At 38.9% G+C, this 22909-nt stretch overlaps 1 protein-coding gene across 7 annotated transcripts in view; it reads right to left on the bottom strand.

Moving 5' to 3' along the window:
* The window catches only part of ABCA12 (ATP binding cassette subfamily A member 12), a 191455-nt gene that overhangs the window by 144829 nt on the left and 23717 nt on the right, over positions 1–22909 (bottom strand). For 5 of the 7 annotated variants that reach the window (XM_089916405.1, XM_089916401.1, XM_089916404.1 and 2 more), the window contains exon 3: positions 3537–3667. The exons of the other annotated variants lie outside the window; for them this stretch is intronic. In XM_089916405.1, coding sequence (XP_089772531.1) covers positions 3537–3667 — 131 coding nt within the window. The remainder of the gene's footprint in view (positions 1–3536; positions 3668–22909) is intronic. 7 annotated transcript variants of the gene reach the window in all.

Genomic DNA, 22909 nt, shown 5'->3' with positions numbered 1-22909 from the left:
GTTTCTTTGTGTTTTTCTCGAAGCAGGTCAGAACCCAACCTAGGTGGTATTTTCGTGTTTCCAGGTGAAAGGAATTTGTTCTTTACCCCTAGTGAAGAGGTGAATGATAAATCTTGGAAGAAAATTCTGACTTTTTAAAATATGGAGTTATTCATTTGAGGAGTTATATTTTTCTTAACTTTTTGGATATAGGGTCACATCTGCAGAAAAAGTATCAGGCCTTCTAATCAGACAAATGATAAGTCGCCTTGTGAAACACCATGGCAAGAATCTGTCACCACGACAAGCACGCAAAATGAGACAAGTATATCTGGAAATATTACCTGCAAACAGTCAGATAACCAGATATGAATAAAGAAAATATGGGAAAGGAAATGAATCTCAAAGTATATCTGTAATAATTTATTAAAGTAAGTCCTTTCATTCTTCTAATTTTTGAGCAAATTTCCTTCTCAATTACATTTTTAAAGACATAATTAAAATTATGAATGGCATAAACCTGACCTTTCAAATTATCATGAACCACAGGACTGTCCTTGTTCTCGTACAAATGCACTTTCCCTTTGGAAGATCAGGCTGTTCCCTGAGGAGAGCTGTCTTGTTCCCCTGCCCATCACGAGGTAAAATCAAATACACTAGCTCTTCCTGACTTTACTCCCTCTGAAAAACGGCTTTTTCTTTTAACCTTTGCAGCCCAGAGAGACCTTAGTTTAGGATTAAATACTGATATGACTGTGAATCTTCAGATAGAGACATTAGCTCAATAAAACTGCACTTTTTGAGAGACTAAAGAATAAGCTAGGGCTTCCCTGGTGGCGCAGAGGTTGAGAGTCCGCCTGCTGATGCAGGGGATGCGGGTTCGTGCCCCAGTCCGGAAGGATCCCACATGCTGCGGAGCGGCTGGGCCCGTGAGCCATGGCCGCTGAGCCTGTGCGTCCGGGGCCTGTGCTCCGCAACGGGAGAGGCCACAGCAGTGAGAGGCCCGTGTACCGCAAAAAAAAAAAAAAAAAAAAAAAAAGAATAAGCTATATGAAAGAAAGAAAATTTCTTACATATTTTTTAGCACAATGCTCGACACATTGTAAGCAATAATTAATTATATTAATAAATGAATCAATGAATAGATGAAACCCTGAGGGTCACAGTGAGACAGCATGATTTAGGATTTTAACATAATATACATCTTTATCTTTATTATTTGTAAGACAAAGTTTCAAATTTTATCCCTAAATTATAGTAAGTTCAATGGATAACAATGGATATAGTAAGTTCAATGGATAATAAGTACAAAGGATAACATTGCATTATATTCATGTTCCTTATAAAAGTGGAGAGATTGATGCTGATTAATGAAATCAGTAACATTTATCATTACAGGCTCTTTAGTTCTTGGCTTCTCTGAAAACCTAGCTAGTACACACTGACATGTAAAACATCAACCACTGAGTTTATTATCCACAAAGTGAATCCATCCATCATCTATTCAACAAATATTTACTGAACAGATATTGTGTGTCTGTGGTGCTAAGTAAGGTTCATTCTTCTATTAAATCTTCTTTCATTTAAACATTTTAAAAATGTAACTCTGGGTTATTAGTGTGTGTGTGTGTGTGTGTCTGTGTGTGTGTCTGTGTGTGACTGTGTTTGAGAGAGATAAAGCAAGTGAGTGCCTGCTTTCAAACCTCATCATACTTTTATTAAACAAAATGCATATAGAAGTCATTTGTTTTCATGAATCGTCAGAAATTTTATGTATAAAATATAATTAAAAATAGATAGTAAAACACTGGCTTAAAGAAACTTCATATTTTGAGAGAATTAAACAATTATCATTTCATGTGAACCCCATGACAGTCCTATAGGATAGGCAGGGCAAGTTAACACCTATTTTGCAGATAACTGCAGAAAGATCAAACAATTTGCTCAAGGTTACATGAAAACCAAAATGCCAGGGATGGCTCTAGAACAACCATGATATATAACAATAATGAAAACAACATTTTTTTCAGCTAAGTTTCAGTATATCTTGGAGTGAACAGACTGAGAATTTGAAAAACAGATACGACTTCTGGTTTTGCTGTTGATTCATTGAATCACCAGGGGTAAATTAACCTCTTTATATCTCTATTTCCACATCTACCTAATTGAGGATAAAGGGCCTTGCCACCTCACACGGTAACAAGAAAGTTTAATTAAAGCTTGTGTAAGGTGCTTTAGCCCTTGTGTAAGGGCTAAAGTGAAACTGGGTATACATGGTATGACTGTGCTGATTGGTCATATCAAAATTGAAGCATTGAAGAGGAAAGACCACACAGAATCATGAGTTACCATTGCTTGCCAGACTGCTGTTGCAACATCTGTCTAATTCACACGCAATGGCTGGGGCTCTGCTGCTCTATGTGGTCTCCCATCTCTGTGCCTTAAACCAATGAATGGCTAGGATGATTGCATGACATGTTTCTCTCCCTAGTAATTCATAATGTGTACCTGTATCAACTAGTGGAGTGCTTCAATTACTGCGTGCTCAGTGGGTGTGGTGCCATGAGACATTCTCCCTCATTCTCCCCAGGCAAGTCTTGCTTCATAGCATAGGTGCTTTTCCAAGTTCAAACCCATTGGCAAAATGTAGACAGTTTCTGGCAGTGAGGTCTGTGGCACAATGACTACTCCTTAAAGCGGTGGGTAAGGAGGTCCTGTATACTCAAAAGGTTGGCATCTGTATATGTTTAATGGCTAGAGCCACAGAGAACAAGAACAAACTTTGGGTCATTGAGATGGTGTTCTTCATGCTGGGATCCTTCCCACATCTCCCACATCCCCTGGAGTTGCTTCCAAGTATCACAGTCAACAGATTTTGAAAGGTGCAAAAAGTGTCCCTGTGGGGATAATTTTGGGCTCTGGTTATGACACTGCAGGTGTGAGAGGAAGTGGGGAAAGATTCCTGCCTGCTTTATGTCTTCAGCTTATTACTATTATTATTTTTTAAAATTTTATTTATTTTTGGCTGCATTGCGTCTTTGTTGCTGCACACGGGCTTCCTCTAGTTGGGATGAGCGGGGGCTACTCTTTGTTGCAGTGCGCGGGCTTCCCATTGTGGTGGCTTCTCTTGTTGCGGAGCACGGGCTCTAGGCGTTCGGGTTTCAGTAGCTGCAGCACGCTGGCTCAGTAGTTGTAGCTCGCGGGCTTTAGAGAGCAGGTTCAGTAGTTGTGGTGCACAGGCTTATTTGCTCTGTGGCACGTGGGATCTTCCCAGACCAAGGATCGGACCTGTGTCCCCTGCACTGGCAGGCTGCACCACCAGGGAAGTCCCCTATTATTATTATTTTAACATCTTTATTGGAGTATAATTTCTTTACAATGGTGTGTTAGTTTGTGCTTTATAACAAAGTGAATCAGCTGTATGTATACATATATCCCCATATCTCCTCCTTGCATCTCCTTCCTACTCTATTTTTTAAGATAGGAGGGTGAGGCAGTTTGGAATTGGGACATTGCTATCTCTTTGGATGTTATCTCTTTGATCCTAAAGTACACACTTGAATCGATGGTCACCCCAAACGGCTCCATAATCCACCTTACTAAGTTTCTGGAACAGATTGTGCTGTTCTCCTTTCTGAATATTAAGGAGACCCTGCTGGGTGATGAGTTCCAAAGGGCATGGTCCAATCTATTCAAATTGTAAACAAAATGGTTTGATTCAAGGCTAGGAGACATAACAGGAACACATACATGCTAGATAATAAACTGCCACATGGACTGGATCTGGAGAAATTAAAAAGCAGGAATCTCCACTAATACTACTCAAATATTCCCACTTGGCAAAGAATGTTGAGTTCTACAGCTCATCTTGGGGTCTGTTCATCCTGTTAGACAGGGCCTAACGGTAACCAATATTTTGCTTTTCTGACGCTTGTTTTTTAGGAAGAGAGATTCACAACTGCATTTTAAAAATCTCCCTGCCATGGCCATTCAGAAACAGAATCTTGGCAACTGTTTTATTTCCTTCTAAATAAGAGTTAAAAGAAAAATGAATCCTACATCCTCATCTCATTGCAGGACATTCTTCCTATAAAACTTAATTTCCTAATTCTCCCTGCATGTGGCTGACCAGGAGAGGGCCCTCTGGCCTCTGGGGCAGGGCTAAAGTGAAACTTTAGTCACACATGGTATGACTGTGCTGATTGGTCATATCAAAAAGACCTGGTACCGGTGGGTTGAGAGCCACTGTGCTGAGCCCCATCCATTGCAGCCCCTCCTCTGAGACAATTCCCCCTCCCACAGATCCAGCAACATCAGTTAACCTGTAGCAAAATGAGGGAGTACTCTGGAGGAGTGATACTTCCTCCAGTGCCACCACATCTGTTCTGATTTGTGCAAGAAGTGCCATGCTAATTGTTAACTACATTGCATATCAACAGGGTGTTTAAGTAGTTAACTCACAAAGCCTGCACTGGGAGAATGAACTGAGGAATTAATCCCTCTCCCATTACAGAGGGTCTCCAATGTGATGTTGTGGATTGGGAGAGTAGGTAGTGGGGGGAATATCAGGAGTTCCATAAACCAGACTCTGGGGCCAAATGAGTTTAGGAAACTAAATTCTATCTCCTGTTCTGGGAAAGCCAGAATATATTTGCATATTAAAGACTCTGAGAAGTTTTTTAGTAAAAAACCTGAATAACTTTGGTTAATTCCACATTTCCACATATGTGCACACAGAATTTTTTTCCTTTCTTCTTCTTCCTGTTTCTTAAGGTAGCACTGGATCATATCCTGAGGATCAATATCCCATGGGGCAAACTTTGGGAAACAGTGCCTTAACCCACTGTCTCATGTATTCCCAACTGAAAAGGGACCTGGAACTGGAAAGATTCCTCCCTGCAACCTTTTCCAGGAGGGAACTTTTTAATAAGAAAATATCTTGGCTTTGAGTCTTATTGTACTAAAACTTACTTGTAAGCATTCTCTTCACTAAGTTGGCTTAGATATAGTAATTCAGCAAGCACCTTAGCATTTATTTATGGGAGTCCATTACAACTGTGGGAGTCCTTCAGCAAAATCTAAGCCATTGCTTGGAGAAGGGAATTTCATTCCAGAAGGATTTGGGGAGGTTTTTAAAAGTACACAGTCTGGGACTTCCTTGGTGGCGCAGTGGTTAAGAATCCGCCTGCTAATGCAGGGGACACGGGTTCGACCTCTGGCCCGGGAAGATCCCACATGCCGTGGAGCAACTAAGCCTGTGCGCCACAACTACTGAGCTTGCGCTCTAGAGTCTACAAGCCACAACTACTGAAGTCCACGTGCCACAACTACTGAAGCCCACGCACCCAGAGCCCGTGCTCTGCAACAAGAGATGCCACCGCAATGAGAAGGACACACACCGCAACGAAGAGTAGCCCCGGCTCCCCACAACTAGAGAAAGCCCGCGCACAGCAACGAAGACCCAATGCAGCCATAAATTAAAAAAAAAAAAGTATCCTTTTTAATCCTAGCTTTGCAAATGATTTATTACATAACCATGACCTCTACAATGAGCCATTTCCTCACTTATGCAGGAAAAACAAATCCGGACTACCCATTCATCATAGCTATTACAAGTAGAAGGATCTCCTATAAAAGGAGATTAGCCATGTTGAAGTATTAAGCACTTAATATAAGATGAAAATTATGTTTGAAAATTAAAATGTGATTTCAGTAACCCACTAAGAATTATGATATGGAGAAAAGAATTTCAGTAGTCATCCCTATAGAGGTATGTTACTATTTTTTCTCATTCAGAAATCTGATTCAGTTATGATCACAGAGAACTTTGTGCATTACAGTATAAGAATAAAAGTCAGTGAAATACATTGCTAGGATCATTGTATAGAAAATAATAGGTCCAGGCTTCCCTGGTGGCGCAGAGGTTGAGAGTCCGCCTGCCGATGCAGGGGACACGGGTTCGTGCCCCGGTCCAGGAAGATCCCACATGCCGCGGAGTGGCTGGGCCCGTGAGCCATGGCCGCTGAGCCTGCACGTCCGGAGCCTGTGCTCCGCAACGGGAGAGGCCACAACTGTGAGAGGCCCGCGTACCAGAAAAAAAAGGAAAATAATAGGTCCTATAAAGGCAGAAGCTTAGTAACTTCTCTGATTCAACAAATGCTCTATTCGCTTGGGAAGAACAGGGTCTGGTTCCGGATCTGATCACTCCTCAACAGCTTGTGTCATATTTAGATCTCGGGTATTCATATTACATCGATTTACAAATGATTGATGTGACAACCTGCCAGTGGAAAACGTCACAACCTTTTCTTTTAAGCAGGGCTGCTGACAAGTAGCAGCCTCATCTTCCTGTCAAACTTGACTTTCTCCTAAGCCAACGATTCTCTTACCAAGACTTCTGCCAATCCGAAAGAGACGATTTAAGTGAACTGTGGCTTGCTTTGTAACCCACAACATATTTACTGGCCTTCCTCCTCCCTCTCTATAGAGTTTTTATCAAAGCCACTGTCTCATTAGGAAAAAATAATGAGAGAAAAATTCCCCAGTGGCATTTTCTTAAGTTGTAGAGTCAAAAAAATATTAATATAGCAATTAGCATTTCTTATTTTCTCTAAGAAAAAAGTTTTTTTCTGAAAAGAACATACCTCAGAAAAATACAGTTGAAATCATGAAATTCCATTTTACACCTATCAGATAGGCCAAAGTTTAAAAAGTCTGACAATACCAAGTATTGGAGAGGATATGCAGCAGTGGGAACCCTCATCCCATGGTGGGGAAAAATAAATTAGTAAAGCTACACTGTGGAAAGCACTTGGCCACATTCAACAAAGTTTAAAATATACATAGTTCTAGGTATATATGCTAGACCACATGTGCACACGTGCACACAGAGACATATAAAAGAATATCCATCACAATACCATTGGAAATAAATTAAAGAACTGAGATCATCAAAGACCACGGATAAATAGACTGTAATATATCTATGCATGGAGTACATGATCAAAATGAATGCACCAAAGTCGCATAAATCTACAGAAGTAAACATATAAAATACAATGCTGAGCAAAACATAATGTCCAGCTTGAAAAGTATGATGTTAAAGGATGCTAGAGTGGGGTACCATTTACGTAATGTTTAAAAATCATGTGGTCAAAAGGTACAGACTTCCAGTTATAAGATAAACAAGTCCTAGGAATGTAATATATAGCATGGAGACTATAGTTAACAATACTCTATTGTACATCTGAAAGTTTCTAAGTGAGTAGATCTTAAAAGTCCTCATCACAAGAAGAACAATTTGTAACCATGTGAGGCAATCGATGTTAACTAAACTTCTTGTGGTGATCACTTTACAATATATATATATTGTATCACTATGTTGTATACCTGAAACTAATATATTATTATATGTCAATTATATCTCAATAAAACTGGGAAAAACACTTACGGTTATGCCAGGAGACATATAAAATAAAGGTTCAGGCTGCACTGTTCATAATAGAAGAAGAAGAAGAAAAAAAAGAACCACTTAATATACTAGCAAGGAAATTAGCAGAGACACACCTCTGCAAAGAATCATAGAACTGTCCCTGATTCCTGACAATGCCAATTCAGAGCAAAGCTCTGCTTCCTAGGACCTGCCTCAGTTATCACCCAAAGTCTAAATCCTACAATAACACCCTCTCACTGAGACGCACCACAGTGTGTGCACTCCTCATGTTGTGCACTCTCCCCATCTCCAAGGGGTAATAAACTCAACCTTTCCGACAACAACAAAATTAAAGGAAGTCCAGAAATCATGAAAAAATTTTAAAAAGTAGCAAAGTAATATTATGCAATGTAGTCAGGTATATAAATATGTAGTAAAAAATATAATACAAGCATGGGAATGTTAAACCCTGAATTAATGATAATGGTTTCCTTTAGGAAGGGAAGGAGGGAGGCAGGAAGGAAGGGAGAGAAACCAATCTGGGAGGTTTACACAGGGGCCTCAGTGGTACATTAATGTTTGATTTCTTTTAAACAACAACCAAAATATTCTGAAAAATATGACATAAAAATGTTAGGGTTTGATAAAGTTAGGAAGTGGATATGTGAATGTCTGTGGCACTTTTATGCTTGCCAGTGTGTTTGAAACGCTTCCCGCTTTTCTTTTTAATGATAATATGCTGGAATTACATTAGAGTTAAACTAGGAGGTTTTAGTTGCTGAAGTACCAGAGAAAACTCATTATAATGCAATCTTACCCACAAGCCAGTTTCAGAATAGCTTTATAGCAATGCTCTTTTGAGTTGATAAATGCCATCCATTTTTTGCAAATGTTATGAGTAACTCATTGACCTAGGTTTTTTTTGCCCACTGTCCTCTTTGCCCTGTTTATTATGATACTAGTTGGAAATCTCTCTTCCTGAATGGCATGGCTAATTCAGAACTCATTAAATGTATGACTCTAAACTGTTCATTATATATTACCTCCATCTTGTCTCCACTGTGTTTACTCCATTACCGAACTTAATTAAGTCCTTCAAGAGTTTCTTATAATCCTCCAAACATAAGTTTGGCAAATATGTACCATTTGTTTGCATTGCTTCTGAATTATTAATAATATGTTTTAAAATTGTTTCTATGTTTCTAAAAGTCATCTCACTCTTCAAACTGATTGCCATGCTCTCTCTTTACGATTCTGCTTACCTCAACTGCTTTTTGGAACTGTCCTGGGATCTAACCTTTTATCTACTATTAAGTTATACCTCAACTTATTTAAAGGACCCTACACTCTGAGCCTTGTGAGAAGATCACAACAGAGTGCCAACCACTGGCCTTCCTAACTGCAAATATTCAGTTAATTCTCAAGGAATTGTAGCAGGTTAGAAAGACCTAATTTATTAAAACCATACCAAGTGAGCTGCTTGGGAAGTCATTTCTTTTTCTGGCTAAAGGAAAAATGTGCTCACACCTAATGTGAATTGTTCCCAGGATCTCTCTCCTCACATTTTAAAAACAGGTTAGCCATTAGCCAGCTGGCGGCTCTTTAAAGATATTCTCACAATTAATGGTAAATGATACAACGTTACTAGTGGGTCAATTTCATTCTGCAGTCTCTTCAGATTTTTTAAAATGATAACCAAGTTAAGCAATGCCATTTCAATTCCCCAGACTCCTACAGCTTTCACTACCACTCAGGTCGGTGGTCTCCACCATCATGCAGACAAGGGTAATGCAAGATCATGAAGCATGGTGTTTAGCCTGGACTGTCTGAAAGAGAATTGATCTACTAGACTCCTTTGACTTTACCACATGGATGCCATCATGGAATTCCTGTAACTCTTTTAAATTGTGGGAAATTTTGTCTTTAAATCCCTTCTTAAGTTTATGCAGCCCCAGATGATAAGTTTCTTCTTTGTTGTCTATTCCTGGGTAATATTGTTCCAATATGTGTTTCTACATCAGCAATGCAACATCGTTATTCACTCAATCAATCTGCAAACGGCCATCAAACACCTTGTACGTACATAACATGGAAATGTTATTGGTGGACAAGAGAACTATAACTGTCTCTACCCTTAGGGACACTAATGAGAGACAGGAAGAAACAGAGAGTTCATCATGTTAGCAAAACAAACTCTGGTCACCCCCATCTTTATTTTTGACCTCTAATACCTGAGAATTATATCCAATTAACTCAATAACCTCCAGGCAATTATCCCCCTTTTGCTATCTTGGAATTGCCCTTCCAGGATTAGATTTCTCTGAGGCAACAGTGAAACTAAATCCTTCCCATAAATCCAATAATTAAAATAAACTGGGATGTGAATCAGGACATGAACTAGGTGAGTAGTATAATGCATTTTGTTTCTTCCTCCTTGCCCCTTTTTATGTATATTTAGTGAACTTTGTAGCAGCCCTTTTTGTGTCTGAGGCAAGCACATGCTTTCACTGTCTTAGCCTAATGATGTGGAGAAAAACAGAAGCCTGTGAAAAGTCTTCAAGTGCTTCGTCTTCAGAGATAATAAATAACGAAAATTGCATTCCTCACACCATCCTCTCTTCCCAATTCAATTTCTGGAAAAGGTGAAAGAAGCATAATGCAGTGCTGTAACACACAAGAAAATCCTTCTGTAGACAGTGGTGGGTTTCTTTCCAGAAAAAGGTGACCAACTATATACAACTGAAGGATTAGAACTTCAGAATCACAGCACTTCCTTTCTGGCTCTGAGACAATAAAGTGTAAATGAGGGGGCCTTACTAAATATTCAATATCAAGTCCTCAGTGTCGGCCCTGGAGAATATTGATAAATAATAGAAATTAAACATGGAAGATATCTGAAAGCTCAAAATGATCTCCAATTTTCAAATATCAAAATTGATGTGATTTCAATGCTTAAAGGAACAGTTAATTTATTCCAATTCAACGTTAGCTTTTCCTGATCATTGCCCCTCTTGTTTGTATCATTCAAGTCAACAAAATGAGTTTGCAGTTTTTGCTTATTGCTACTAGGCATGCACCAATTTCCCCATATGCACCAGACTCTTTTTAATTGCTCCTTCTGGTAACATTGCACAGATCTTATTTTGTGTTACTTAATAAAATGTTTGGGGAAAAACTGATAGAAACTTTAATTTCCAAGCAAGTGACTGCCAACATTTTAAGAAGTTATGAAATCAGGTGCAATAAAGAAAACTGTGAAGAAATAAAACTTAGATATACCAATAGGATTAATATCAAAATACTGATTGGGGCAGGATTCCCCAATGGATAAATGGATGACTACCATTTATTGTACTCCTAATATGTATTCCTTTATGTGACATATATTGTTTCTAATTCTTATAACAGCCCTGCTGGGTGGAGACTTCCTTCCCCATTACATATAGTAACTGGGACGGACTGTCTTGCATGTATTTGGAAGGTCTGTTTTGCACGTTCAGTCCCACATCATTTTTCCTGATTGTTTATGGTAAAATGAGGTCTATTATTAGTAACTTCTAATGTGGGTTTTAAAAATTCATTAAAAAAAAGTGGAAACTCCTCCTTAAGATGTAACTAAAAGAGTCAGAAATTTAAAAGGATTTATCATAGAACTAAGACATATTCCTAATTATCAATATGCTTTAAAAACATGTATTTACAAATCTAAGAAACAACTGCCCTAGGCTATGTAAAAGAGAAAAATTAAGAAAAGAAAGAAACTGCTGGAGTAAATGACACGCCAGAGGCAGCCCAGTCAGTGGCCTTAAGTAACATGCATTCCTTCCCCTGTCCAGTGGGATGCTCTACTGGGAAGTCTGGATTGTATCTTAAGTGCCATATTCCACTCAATGCTCCATCTTCCTGCTTGCTACAGTAACTGGGGTTTCATATAGACAATACTAGAAGTACCTGGTAACCATTCAATGGAGTTTAAGTCAAGCTTTTCTTTCCTTCCCCCTCAGAGCTATATTATTTTTAGTCTTTTCTGGACCAGTTCTGGTCTAGAACTATTAGTTAACTGAAGAATGAGAATTAGCTTACTGACCTTGAGAATCATTTGGCTTATTAATATTTGCTTCCTACACCAAGTTTGGTTTTATGGTGGCAATTTCTGGCCAGGAAAAGGAAGATATCAATCACCCTGTCTAAATTTTATGTTGTGCATATTTGTATTCAAAAGCTCCAGTTAAAAATTATCTTAATTGGTTCTCTTTAGTCTACCTCCCCTCACTTCTCGACAAGACAAACAAAAATTTGGGAGGGAAGGATTTAGGTTTAGTTTCACCCTAAATAAAGGTGAGCTTTAAAAACTGGGCTGCTTTGACACACACTGCTTGCTTTATAATTCATCAGAGAGCTAATGTTTAAAAGTATACATTTAAGTGTTCGTGTATATTTTATTATATATTATATAGTATTTTGAAAATATGTTTGTGTGTTTACATGTACATATACACACACAATACACGTGTCTTTAGGAAAGCCCAAGCGAATGCAAGAGGGGACACTGAGACAGGGAACAGAGGGGTGTTTAGGAAGAAGAGATTCAGAACGGAGTTCTGATCCTCTATGAAATCAGTAGAGGATCTTGAAGTTTCTAACACTTCAATGTTAGAAGTTTAAAAAGCCAGTGTTAAGAAGCCCGTGGATAATTTTTTGTCCTTATTGGAATTGCCTTATTGTGAGTGTTATACAAGTTGTGTAGACCTCAGATAAAGGTGAGAATCCCTCTTCACCGTAATATGTTTAAGTAACATTTTAATGCCTTGTTTTCTGAGCAGCCTTCCTGCCTTCAGGATAAAGTCCAAACTTCAGCATTGAGTAAAACTCCTACCAACCTCCACCCTCTACTAACTTCCAACCACAGGATGTCTCTCCCACCAACTATGATGAATCACTTCGTTTATATTTTTCAATAAGACTTTATAGTTGTGCCACAGAGTTCACAGGAATATAGCCCCAGGGAAGTAAATATTCCTTGTTCAAGCACTTGCCTTCTTTCTCCTCACTGCACCCATCTTGACAGTCTTAAGGCTGAGCTGAGGGAAAAGAAGGATCAGTGGCCCGTGAAGAGTCAAGAAAAGGCTGGTGCATAAACACCAAGTCTGTGTGTTCCACACACAAGCCCCTTACTAACCACCATTCTTCTTGCAGTTCTTAGAATGCGTATAACCCGTTACGTCTCCTTGAAGAGTTGGCTCAACAGGGTGTCTTTTTCAGTTACTATTATAATAATACATGCAACTATCTGTAACTCGAACTTGTTTTTTTTATTATTAATTTTTATTGGAGTTTGGTTGCTTTACAATGTCGTGTTAGCCTCCACTGCACAACAAAATGAATCAGCCATACACATACAGATATCCCCTCCCTTTTGGACTTCCCTCCCATTTTGGTTACCCAGTGCACTAGGTAGAGTTCCCTGTGTTATACAATATGTTCCCATGCTCTTTAGCTTTAAAAGTACATTCACAAATTACATCACATTGGAGCCTCACTCACGTAACCATGGACGCTAAACATCATTTCCCCTTTTATGGACTGGGTAATGAAAGCTCAGTGACATTTGTAAGTAAACAAGTTTGGAATTTTAAACCAACAGCTGTGATTTCAAATCCCATACGCTTTTCTCCATGTCATTTACATTGTGTGATCTGAAAGCTGACGGACGTATAGAAGTCTCCCTCCCACCCCGCTCCTAATTAAATCTTCCCTACCTTGGCATTGAGATAGACATTTCCATATAGTAATGGCTCTCAAGAGATGTGTGCTTTTAAACCAGATTAATGGATTATGTTACTGAGGTGTCTGAGACAGTGGGTATCTGACATATCCACAGGGATTACTGCCTGTTAGTCATTAACATGTAGAGTCACCTAGCAGAGAACAGGTGTCTGTGGCAATGAAGAGTGGAAAGTGAAAGTCTGATGGACTGTGTTCAATACAAAAGTGTCAATACAAAAGTGTCAGAGAGGGCTGGGATGATTCATGGGAGCCAAAGAGAAAGGCTGGGAGTGTCCCATGGTCTGAAAATTGCCTTTGGGCATCATAAGAGATTATATGTCAAAGTCCCTTTACCTTGGACAGCCAGAAAGAATTTGCAAGAAGAGAGGAAAAAACTAGCCACACTCAGTTGTCCTTTGGGTGAGTGTTATACTATCTTTCATTATTTCTCTAGAGTATGCTAAGTAGAAGTCCTATATACTTTACCATCATGGTGCTCTCTTGGGGACAATGAAGTTGAAACCCACAGGTCACATGGGTACACTGAGGCAGAGTAGTTCACATGACATGTCAAGTGGCTTATAATATGTATTCAATCCAGTGAGTACGGTATATGGTATTCCGTACTGCGTTCCTTAGCTTTAACTGCAATGTATATTTTCCCCTTAAACCATCATTTCAAAATGGAAATACTTTTGGTATGGCTTGGTCTTTTATGATTTTCATGTTTATCATTATGAGGTTTCTCTTTCTACCTTTAACCTTTCTTATAAAGAATATTGTCAGTCTGTACCGAAAACATCAATATGTAACTTACATGTGAATCACAACTTATGCTTATAGACAGTATTATTTCAGACACCATAAAATGCAATGACCCTTTATTTATCAAATGTCAATCTGAGTCACAACAGTAGTTTACTGTCTTATTACTGAAACTGAAAAGGGTTGCGTTTGTCTTCCTGTAATTCTTTAAAATCAAATGCTAAGGTCAAAAACAGTCTTCTACTGACCTGAAATGTCTGTAAGATTAAAGGTTTTCAACTACCAAGGCTGAATTAAAATCTTTAACCCTCAAAAGAGGGAGCTTGGCCAGAAGCTTTTCATAACTATTATTCCAACTGCATAAAGAGCAATGTGCTAATTTGATCCCAGGAACCCACTGACGGTTACAATTCTCCATGAAGGTCAATTTGCCTTACTGGCAAGGTTTTATGTGTATATCATGCCATATATAGATAGGATGGTTGGAGTAGGAGCTCAAAAAATATAGTTGAATGGACAAATAAACAACAGAGTGTTTGATGCCTAAAGAAGAAGCTAACGCTCTAACATCCAAATTTCAATTACAATGAGTTCCCCATACTTCAGGTGTGTTAGACTTTCACTGTTGTAAATATTAATTGAAATTAAGTGAACCAGATCAAGATTTCTAAATATGTTTGGCAACAGGTTATAATAAGGATTTGTATGATGTTAGCTCCAGCTTCACCACTGCATGACTTTAGCCAATTGATTTCACCTCCTCTTTTCTTTAGGGACAAAAAGGAGACAACAGCATCTACCTCGAGTGATACTGTAAACATTAAATGAGATGTTGTATGTAAAAGATTTACCACAGTCCTGGGCACAATAAATGTTAATTCCTCATACATAAATATTTTTATAATGGGATTTACTTCAATAAGACCTGGCCTAAATTAATTTGTTTTTATATGTAGCAATTCTGTCTTCTTCATTTTAACATTATATACACGAGGATAAGTTTCTCCCTTCTGTAATTTCTCCCTTCTTTGGCTATTCATCCCATAGACATTTTAGCACTTTATATGTGTAAGTAACTGTGCTGGGCACAGTTACTAGGGAGGGGAAAGTAGAAGGGAGGAGCAAGGGCAGAAATGTTTAACAAAGCATCACTCTGCTTCCACAAGGAAATTAAGCACATAGGCACTTGGAGAATTAAGAAATATGTAGCTGACAGACCCCAAGTGTAGTGAAAACACCATTATATAATTTTAATAGAAAACATAAAAGGTAGTAATGGTGGCAGAAGAACCAGAACACCAGGATTGAAGACAGGACACCTGACAGCAAAACAGGGAGAGAGTAAGGAAAGGGAAATATTTAAGTTATGAAAGGAGTGTGTTTGTTCAGCTAACCAATCCTTCTGCCTAGAATCCACTGCTGTCAGCAACACTTATAGTGCACCATTTTTAGGAGGGGGCTGGCAGAAACCACTCTGTCTGATCAAAGGATCCAATAGTTAATTGATATTATATAGTCTATATTTTTAAATACATGAGGATACAGTAGGTTAAGTGTGTTCATTAAATTTAACCTAGCAGGACTTCCCTAGTGGCGCGGTGATTAAGAATCCACCTGTCAATGCAGGGGACAGGGGTTCGAGCCCTGGTCCCGGAAGATCCCACATGCCGCGGAGCAACTAAGCCCGTGCGCCACAACTACTGAGCCCGTGTGCCACAACTACTGAAGCCCACGCGCCTAGAGCCCGTGCTCCGCAACAAGAGAAGCCACCACAATGAGAAGCCTGCGCACCGCAACGAAGAGTAGCCCCGGCTCGCCACAACTAGAGAAAGCCCACGTGCAGCAACACAGTCAAAAATAAAATAAATTAATAAAAAAAAAAATTAACCTAGCAACTATCTAACTTTTGAAGTTAATTAAAATCTAAAATCCAGAGGCTCTTAGTTAACTTTTGAAGTTCCCAACTCAGGTATACACAGTCCTGGGATAGTTAAATCTAAATGAGAAACTCTAGGAGGACCCGAGCCAGGGTGGCATTTTGCAGAGGCAATGCTTCTCCTGTTTTTACTTCAGTCAGCCTTGGAATGTGTTAGGTAGCATAAGGGGTGTTAGAAGTACGTTTTCATTAATGAAATGAATGCTGTTCACGTTAATGTGGCTTGGCTAGAAATACTGAAAATGCACTTCCACCTTTACGTGAACAGGGTCTAAGAATCAGCAGACCTGTAGACCAGCATTTCCTTTCAGCCCTGTGCTCCGACACCCACTAGCTGATTTCGGGGCTAATGCCCACTGCTACTAAATGGAGTGCTGCACATGCCTGCAAGGTCCTTGTTAGAGTGCCTGCAAGGACAAAGAGCTGCGACTTCACTGAGCTTCACGAACAGTTTCGTGTGACCTCTTTTGTGCATGCTTGCTAATAAATGTTTTTATGGATGGCAAACCACAAGACTTGTTTTCATTACAAATACACCAACTGCCAGCAAGGTGGTGGGGGAGGAACCCCACGGTGCTCATTTATCTCAAGCTAGCAGACAATTATTAATGCCTACCAAGAAGATCCTAACAACCAGGAATGGCCAAACTGCCTTAGAATATTCTTAACAGATTGGAAAACACAAAGTAGCAAATATTTATTCAAATGGTTTACTACAAATCCAGATCTTCAGGTTCCATTCAGATCACAAATTTATTCTTTGTGCTTGCCACTGGGCTGGGTGTTAGAAGCACATATAGATATGGAAAATAAAATTCTTACGCTAAACGGGCATACAAACTTTATCAGTGTGTGCTCACACAAGTGCACATGTGTGTGTGTTGTGTGTTGAGGGGTTCAGGAAGATAAAAGAAAAGAGACAGGCATGTGTCTGAACAATTACAACTGGCATAATGTTTGCTATGATGATGGGGTCATGCCCTGCACATGCTACTGAAGTATGAAATTTGGACTCCTAATACCATTTGTAGGCAGAAGGTAATGTGGACAGGAGGGGGTTAGTTAGAGAAGTGGTAGCCGCCAAGAGTTTTGAAGGACAAGTTGGAGCTAGCCGAGAGAATGACAGGGAAGGGAGAGGATAATATATGCAAAGGCATAAAGGTAAGAAAGCCCTTGAGGAGTCTGAGTACAATAAAATCCCATGATAATGCAGTAACTTGAATTCAGATGTAAAGCACAGGCTCACCAGGTCATTTCATTATCCCTGCAAAACAGGCTCCTGCATTTTACATGACTGAATGTTCTGGACCCCTTATATGATGCTATGGCAGCATTTATTTTAGTTCACTGAAAGTGGCTAGAGTGTGAAGTACGTGGCTGTGAGTGATGGGGAGAGGCTCACGGCCAGAGATGGCACTGAAGAGTTAGGTCAGGGCGTGATCATAAAAGGACTTAGGGGGCATGCGATAGTATGGATATTAACTTGAAAGTAATGTTGAGTCAGAAGGATATAAAGCAAGGAAGTGGCGTGAATAGATACGTGTTTAGAAAAATAATTGGCATCAGTATAAATGATAGACTGACTGAAGGGGCTAGGTCAGGGAGATGGAAACTAGATAAAAAGCTATTGCAGTCAGAGCAAAGGAATAGGATAAAGATCTAAACTAAGGCAGTGACAGTGGCAATGGAGACAGAAGACATTTGTTAAAAGACATCTGGAAGGAAAAATTGAGAGGACTCGGCGACTAAAAGCATGTGTAGATCCATTCCCCACGTTATGAAATGGTCAGTCTGAAAGAAGAGGAAGGTAAGGAGTGTAGTAAAAGATTTGTTGAACAATTATAACAACCCACATTTCTTAATTATCTTTCTTTAGGTATTGCAATTGGGTTAGTCTAACATGATGAGAACCGTTACATTTCAATAGCTAGAACTGAATGGGATTAGATTCATTTATCATGAGTTGACTGGAAGATTTGGAAATGAAACTGTCAGAGGCTTAGTTTGGGGTTATTTGCCATCAGACCAAACTGGAATTTTAATAAATGGGAGGAGGCAGATTGTACTTCATTAAGGAAAAGGCAATGAGAATGAAGACAGGTGTTCTTGGAAAAAAGCCTGTTAACTCCTAGTCATGATCATGCATTTGTCATCAGTCGTGCTGAATGATGCTGGTGATGTGACACAGTGGCTCTCAAATGAGGGAACGGGGATTTGATGCTTTGGGGGAAACTTCAATGATGCACTGATCTAGTCATTCCATAAAGCATTCATATATCCATCAATCCAATAAATATTTATTTAACATCTGCTAAGAGCCATGCACACTGAAAGAGTTAAGAGAGCTGAGAATTTTAAAAGAGAAGGATCAAATCTTGGTCAGAACACTCAAAGAAGGTTTGGTACTTCAGACCTCCATTGTATAATTAAGGAATCCAGAGATACGATAGGAATAATTAAAGTGAATTAACATCTACTCTGGTTTGACTGGATTGTTTTTAGCTATGGCTCAAGTTTTTTTTTGTTTTTTTCAAGACTTACTTATGCTCATATAGGTGCCTTATAAACTATATAATCTTTTCTTGCTTATTGTTTCATGATATTCATGTTCCTTCTTCTGAGAATGGGAAAAGAGCATGTCAAAAGGAAAAGAGTGACTGTTACTCTAAAACTATTAGGAACCCCTATGTTCAAGAAAACCAAGACAAATACTAGCAAGGATGTGACAGTAAAACAAAGACTCCCTTTTACAAATTAGCGTGCAGGCCATAAAGCCTCTGAATATTTCTGCTCTCAGAAAACATTTTCTCATCAATTTACCTCTCCTGTGTGATTGCTATCTAGGGTCTACTGGAGGGAGTAGAATTCTTTCAAATGTTGGTTCTATTAAAATGTACTTGGCTTCACAACTATAAATAGTTTATGTAGCAATCTTTATTGCCTTCAGTTCTCAAGTGCAGACTCACAAAGAGAAACAAGTTCCATTCACAGTGGTTGCCGCTTAAGATGACAGGGCTAATTGGCATTAAGAGGATTTTTATCTAGTGTGCTGCTCTTGGCACAATTTCACATATAGGATCCAGCACATAAGTCTAGAAACCAAAGCACAATTTATTTCCTTTCTCAAATCTTAGGATAATTTAGAACAGCAGAACTAAGATAAGAACCACTGATTTCTTTTTTGTCTCAAACACCGGATCGGTGATTCTTAAAGCATGGACTGTAATAAATAAATAGGTCCTTGCGGGTAGTAAACGACCGATATTTTCGTAGCTCTATCCCTGTGCCTTAATTTTTTTTCCCTAGTAGCAACATGATATGCATAACAAATGCATCACAAGACCTGGGTTCAAGTTTGAAGCTCTTCCACTTAATAGCTGTTTAATCTTGGGCAAGTCATCTAATCATAATAATGTTTTCTAGAGCACTTACCGTACACTTCTACAGACTACAGACATCTTTATATTATCACAAACTATCTTATGACATGCTATCATATTAGATGTGTTACTTTAATTCCCCCCAAGATGCTAGGGGGTAGGTACTTTGATTATCCACATTTTACAGATGAAGAAACAGGCTCAGAGAAGTTAAGTGACTTCTCAAGGTCAAACTGGGCCTTGAACTGAGCACCCTGAATGAAGGTCCATGGGTTTGGTCATCAGGCTCTATTTGCCTCTCTGAGAGTTTCTATTTTCTCATCTGCAAACTAGAAATCACAGTCATGAATCTCTCAGGAGTTTTACAAGAATTTAAAGGCAATATTACTTAAAAGGGATCATTGTTATAGTTGTTGTTCTATTCTCCCAATCTCTACTGTATCCTACTGACTCTCTCTTCCCAACATTTTTAAGACTTATTCATTCTTCTCCATTTCTGTTTCTCCAATTGTGTTAGACACTTTTTATAATTTTGGTAACTGTGCAGTTCTTTTTCTTGCTCCAGCCTTCCTCACTCTGATCTGGTCTTCTCACACTATCTGATTAATATACACAAAGCACCATATGCCTATTACCATGTGTCACTCTTTATTGCATAGCAGTTAAAGACATCCCAATATTGTCACTCTGGCATTTGAAACTCTGGGTCCCTTGGTCTTTTATTACACATTCAAAATCGTTTCTCAGTAGAATCTAATGGAATTGGGAGGGGGCATTTATTTATCTATTGAATGTCTGTTATGTGTGAGGCATTGCTGTTGTTTGGTGGAAAAGACAGGCTTAGGCATAGGCCACAGGAAAGGGAGACCCGGATCCAAACACCAAAGAAAAACATACATAGTAAATTACAATGATAAAGGAAGGGTGGTATGGGGGTGAAAACTAACCTAGCGTAGAGGTTCAGGGAAGTTTCCCTGAGGCAAAATAAAACCATTCATCTTGTATTTCCCACCACCATGGACTTAGTTCTTGTCTTCCTTCCCTTGAAAAACTTCCCATTCTTTCCATGCAAATCCAACTATCCTATTTGTCTTCCTCAGGATGCAATTTAAGTCCTACTTACAATATTAAGCTTTGCTAAGTTCTCCACCCTGCAAAGATTGTAATTTTTAACAAATCTTAATGCATTTGTGGTTTTTCATTCCTGCCATCAAAGTTGATAATGCAACAGATAATGGGTTTTAGGGTTAGGTATGGTCCCCACAACTTGATTATTGATGTTTTTATCTAAAAATCCCATGTTCTCCTTTAGACTCCACATAGCATTATAATAAATGAGGCTTTGTTTAACGAATGGCTGAGTGTTCAAGAGTTGTGCACAGCTAGATGTCTAGAAACCTATGTAACAAAAGTAGGCACCAGAACCATGGCTCTAATACCTTAAGTAACCTTCCTAATGTTTGAGATTAACCTAAACCCACTCTTGTTCATTTGCTTTAGGTTTAATTTGAGCTTAAACTTGATACTCTTTGCATTAACATTGCAGAAAAACTGACTGTTTATTGTTCTGAAGGTTTGGCTACATTACCTAATGCTAACACAGAATTCATAATAACCCCAAAACTAAGCCTGCCTATGAAATTCACTAGTCCCTATATTTACCCTCCAGATTATATATTTAATGCTAAATTCCTGCATAAAACTAAAGATGATTCAACAAAATAAAGACCTTAAATTTCAGCCCTTGGCATGCTGCTGAAAGGAATGTAATCTACATAACAAAGTTCTGTGTGTTTGGTTTTTGTTTATGTTTGTTTGTTTTTGTTTTTTTCTGGTTTCCAGAGCTCTGCTTAGCATGCAATCTTATAAACAGCTAATTAAAGCTAACAGGATTCAGTGGAGGTGGGTGAAGTTTTTCAGTGCAGGTTAGGTTCAATTTTGGTACAAAATTTTGCCAGAGTAAACAGTGTTAGAGTTGTGTGGAGAGGTGTGTGACAGCTTAGGTATGCCATGCTGTTCTCGAATTCATTTGTTTCCCTTTGTCTGTGGGTTAAATATCAAAGCATAATGCTATTCATATGAGGGGAATTCCAGTTGAACCACACTTATTCCTCCCCTCTAATCCACTCCCACTCTTAAAAAGACTGTATCCAAAACAATGGCACACAGAGCACCCAGCTGAGCTCCCTGTGCTATACAGCAGGTGGAATGGGGGGTGGGGGGGTGGGAGGGAGGTCTAAGAGGGAGGGGATATGTATACGTATAGCTGATTCGCTTTGTTGTACAGCAGAAACTAACACAACGTTGTAAAGCAATTATTAATTAATTTAAAAAAACAATGGCACAATGATACAAAGTTCATTCCACACAGAATCCTATGTAGAGTCATCATATCATAAACTTCTCAAATCACAGGAGCTCCACATCTCCTATATTTTTTGTATCTAACTTCTATACATTAGACACAATGTCCTTTCAATGAATATGATAAAATAATAACCTGTGAAAGAAGCAAGCATTCTGGTCTGTATTCCCCAGTTTTCCATTGACTTGTCAGTAAATCTGAACAGATTTCTTCATATCTCAGGTCTTCATGTATTGTTGCACTAAATTTGTTCATTTGTTTAACAAATATTTCTTGAGTGACTACTAAATGCCAGGTAATATTCCAGAGAGTGGTTCTGTTAGCTATGCCAATAGCAAGTGAGCATTTCTAATAGAGATGAGTGATTCTGTTTGACAGATAGCATGGTGGGTAGAAAGAGAATTTGGGTAGTAAGACCAAATTAAATCTTGGCTTCAACACATACTTAGTGAGATCTGTCACTAAAATCTCTGAAAATAAATACCTTCATCTACAAAATAGCAATACTTCAAAAAATATTTAATGATGCTTCCATGTGCAGGCACCTGTGCCAGGTGCAAGGAATGCAGTATGGCCTCAAACAGATAAGGACTCTGCTGTGATGGGGCTGGATATTTCAAGCATGTTTCATGTACACTATTATTGTATCACTGGCTCTTGTTAGTCCATGGGATGGTTTTAAAATGTGCCCACAGAATCTTTGACACTTTTTCCTTTGAAAGGCAGAGCTTAATTCCCTTGCCCTTGAATATGTGTCAGGCTTAGTGACTTATTTCTAATGAACAGAACATGATAGAAATGATGCTCCGAGGCTTCCGAGGGTAGGTGATAAAAAGGATAACTTCCATCTGACTGTCTCTTGTATTGCTTGGTCTGGCGAAGCAGCTGCCAGGTCATGAGGACACTGAAGCAACCTACAGAGAGAAGCTGAGGGTCCTCACCAATTGAGGCCTAATTGAATTGGTACCAACTCATTAGTCATATAAGCAATCCACCTTGAAAACAGATCTTCCGGCCCTAGTCAAGGTGTCATATGAAGGCAACCCTAGCCAAAATCCTTGATTGCAATCTCGTAACAGACTCGAAGCTAAAACTCACAGTTAAGCCACTATCAAATTTCTGACCGATAGGAACTGGAAGATAATAAATGTTTACTGTTGTTGCCACTAAGTTTTGGCAACTTGTTATAGAGCCATAGATAACTAATATAGCCTGTGATAGAAACATCTGGATGAAGATAAACAATTATGGAAGAAAATCTTTCAAACTTCCTTTAGTTTAGCTTC

The sequence above is a fragment of the Delphinapterus leucas genome, chromosome 8 (assembly GCF_059928025.1).
Source record: "Delphinapterus leucas isolate spDelLeu-1000000601 "Yukka" chromosome 8, BTC_Dleu_Yukka2, whole genome shotgun sequence".
Classification (NCBI taxonomy): domain Eukaryota; kingdom Metazoa; phylum Chordata; class Mammalia; order Artiodactyla; family Monodontidae; genus Delphinapterus; species Delphinapterus leucas.
Note: the sequence above shows the minus strand (reverse complement) of the source record. Positions and strands in the feature narration are given on the sequence as shown.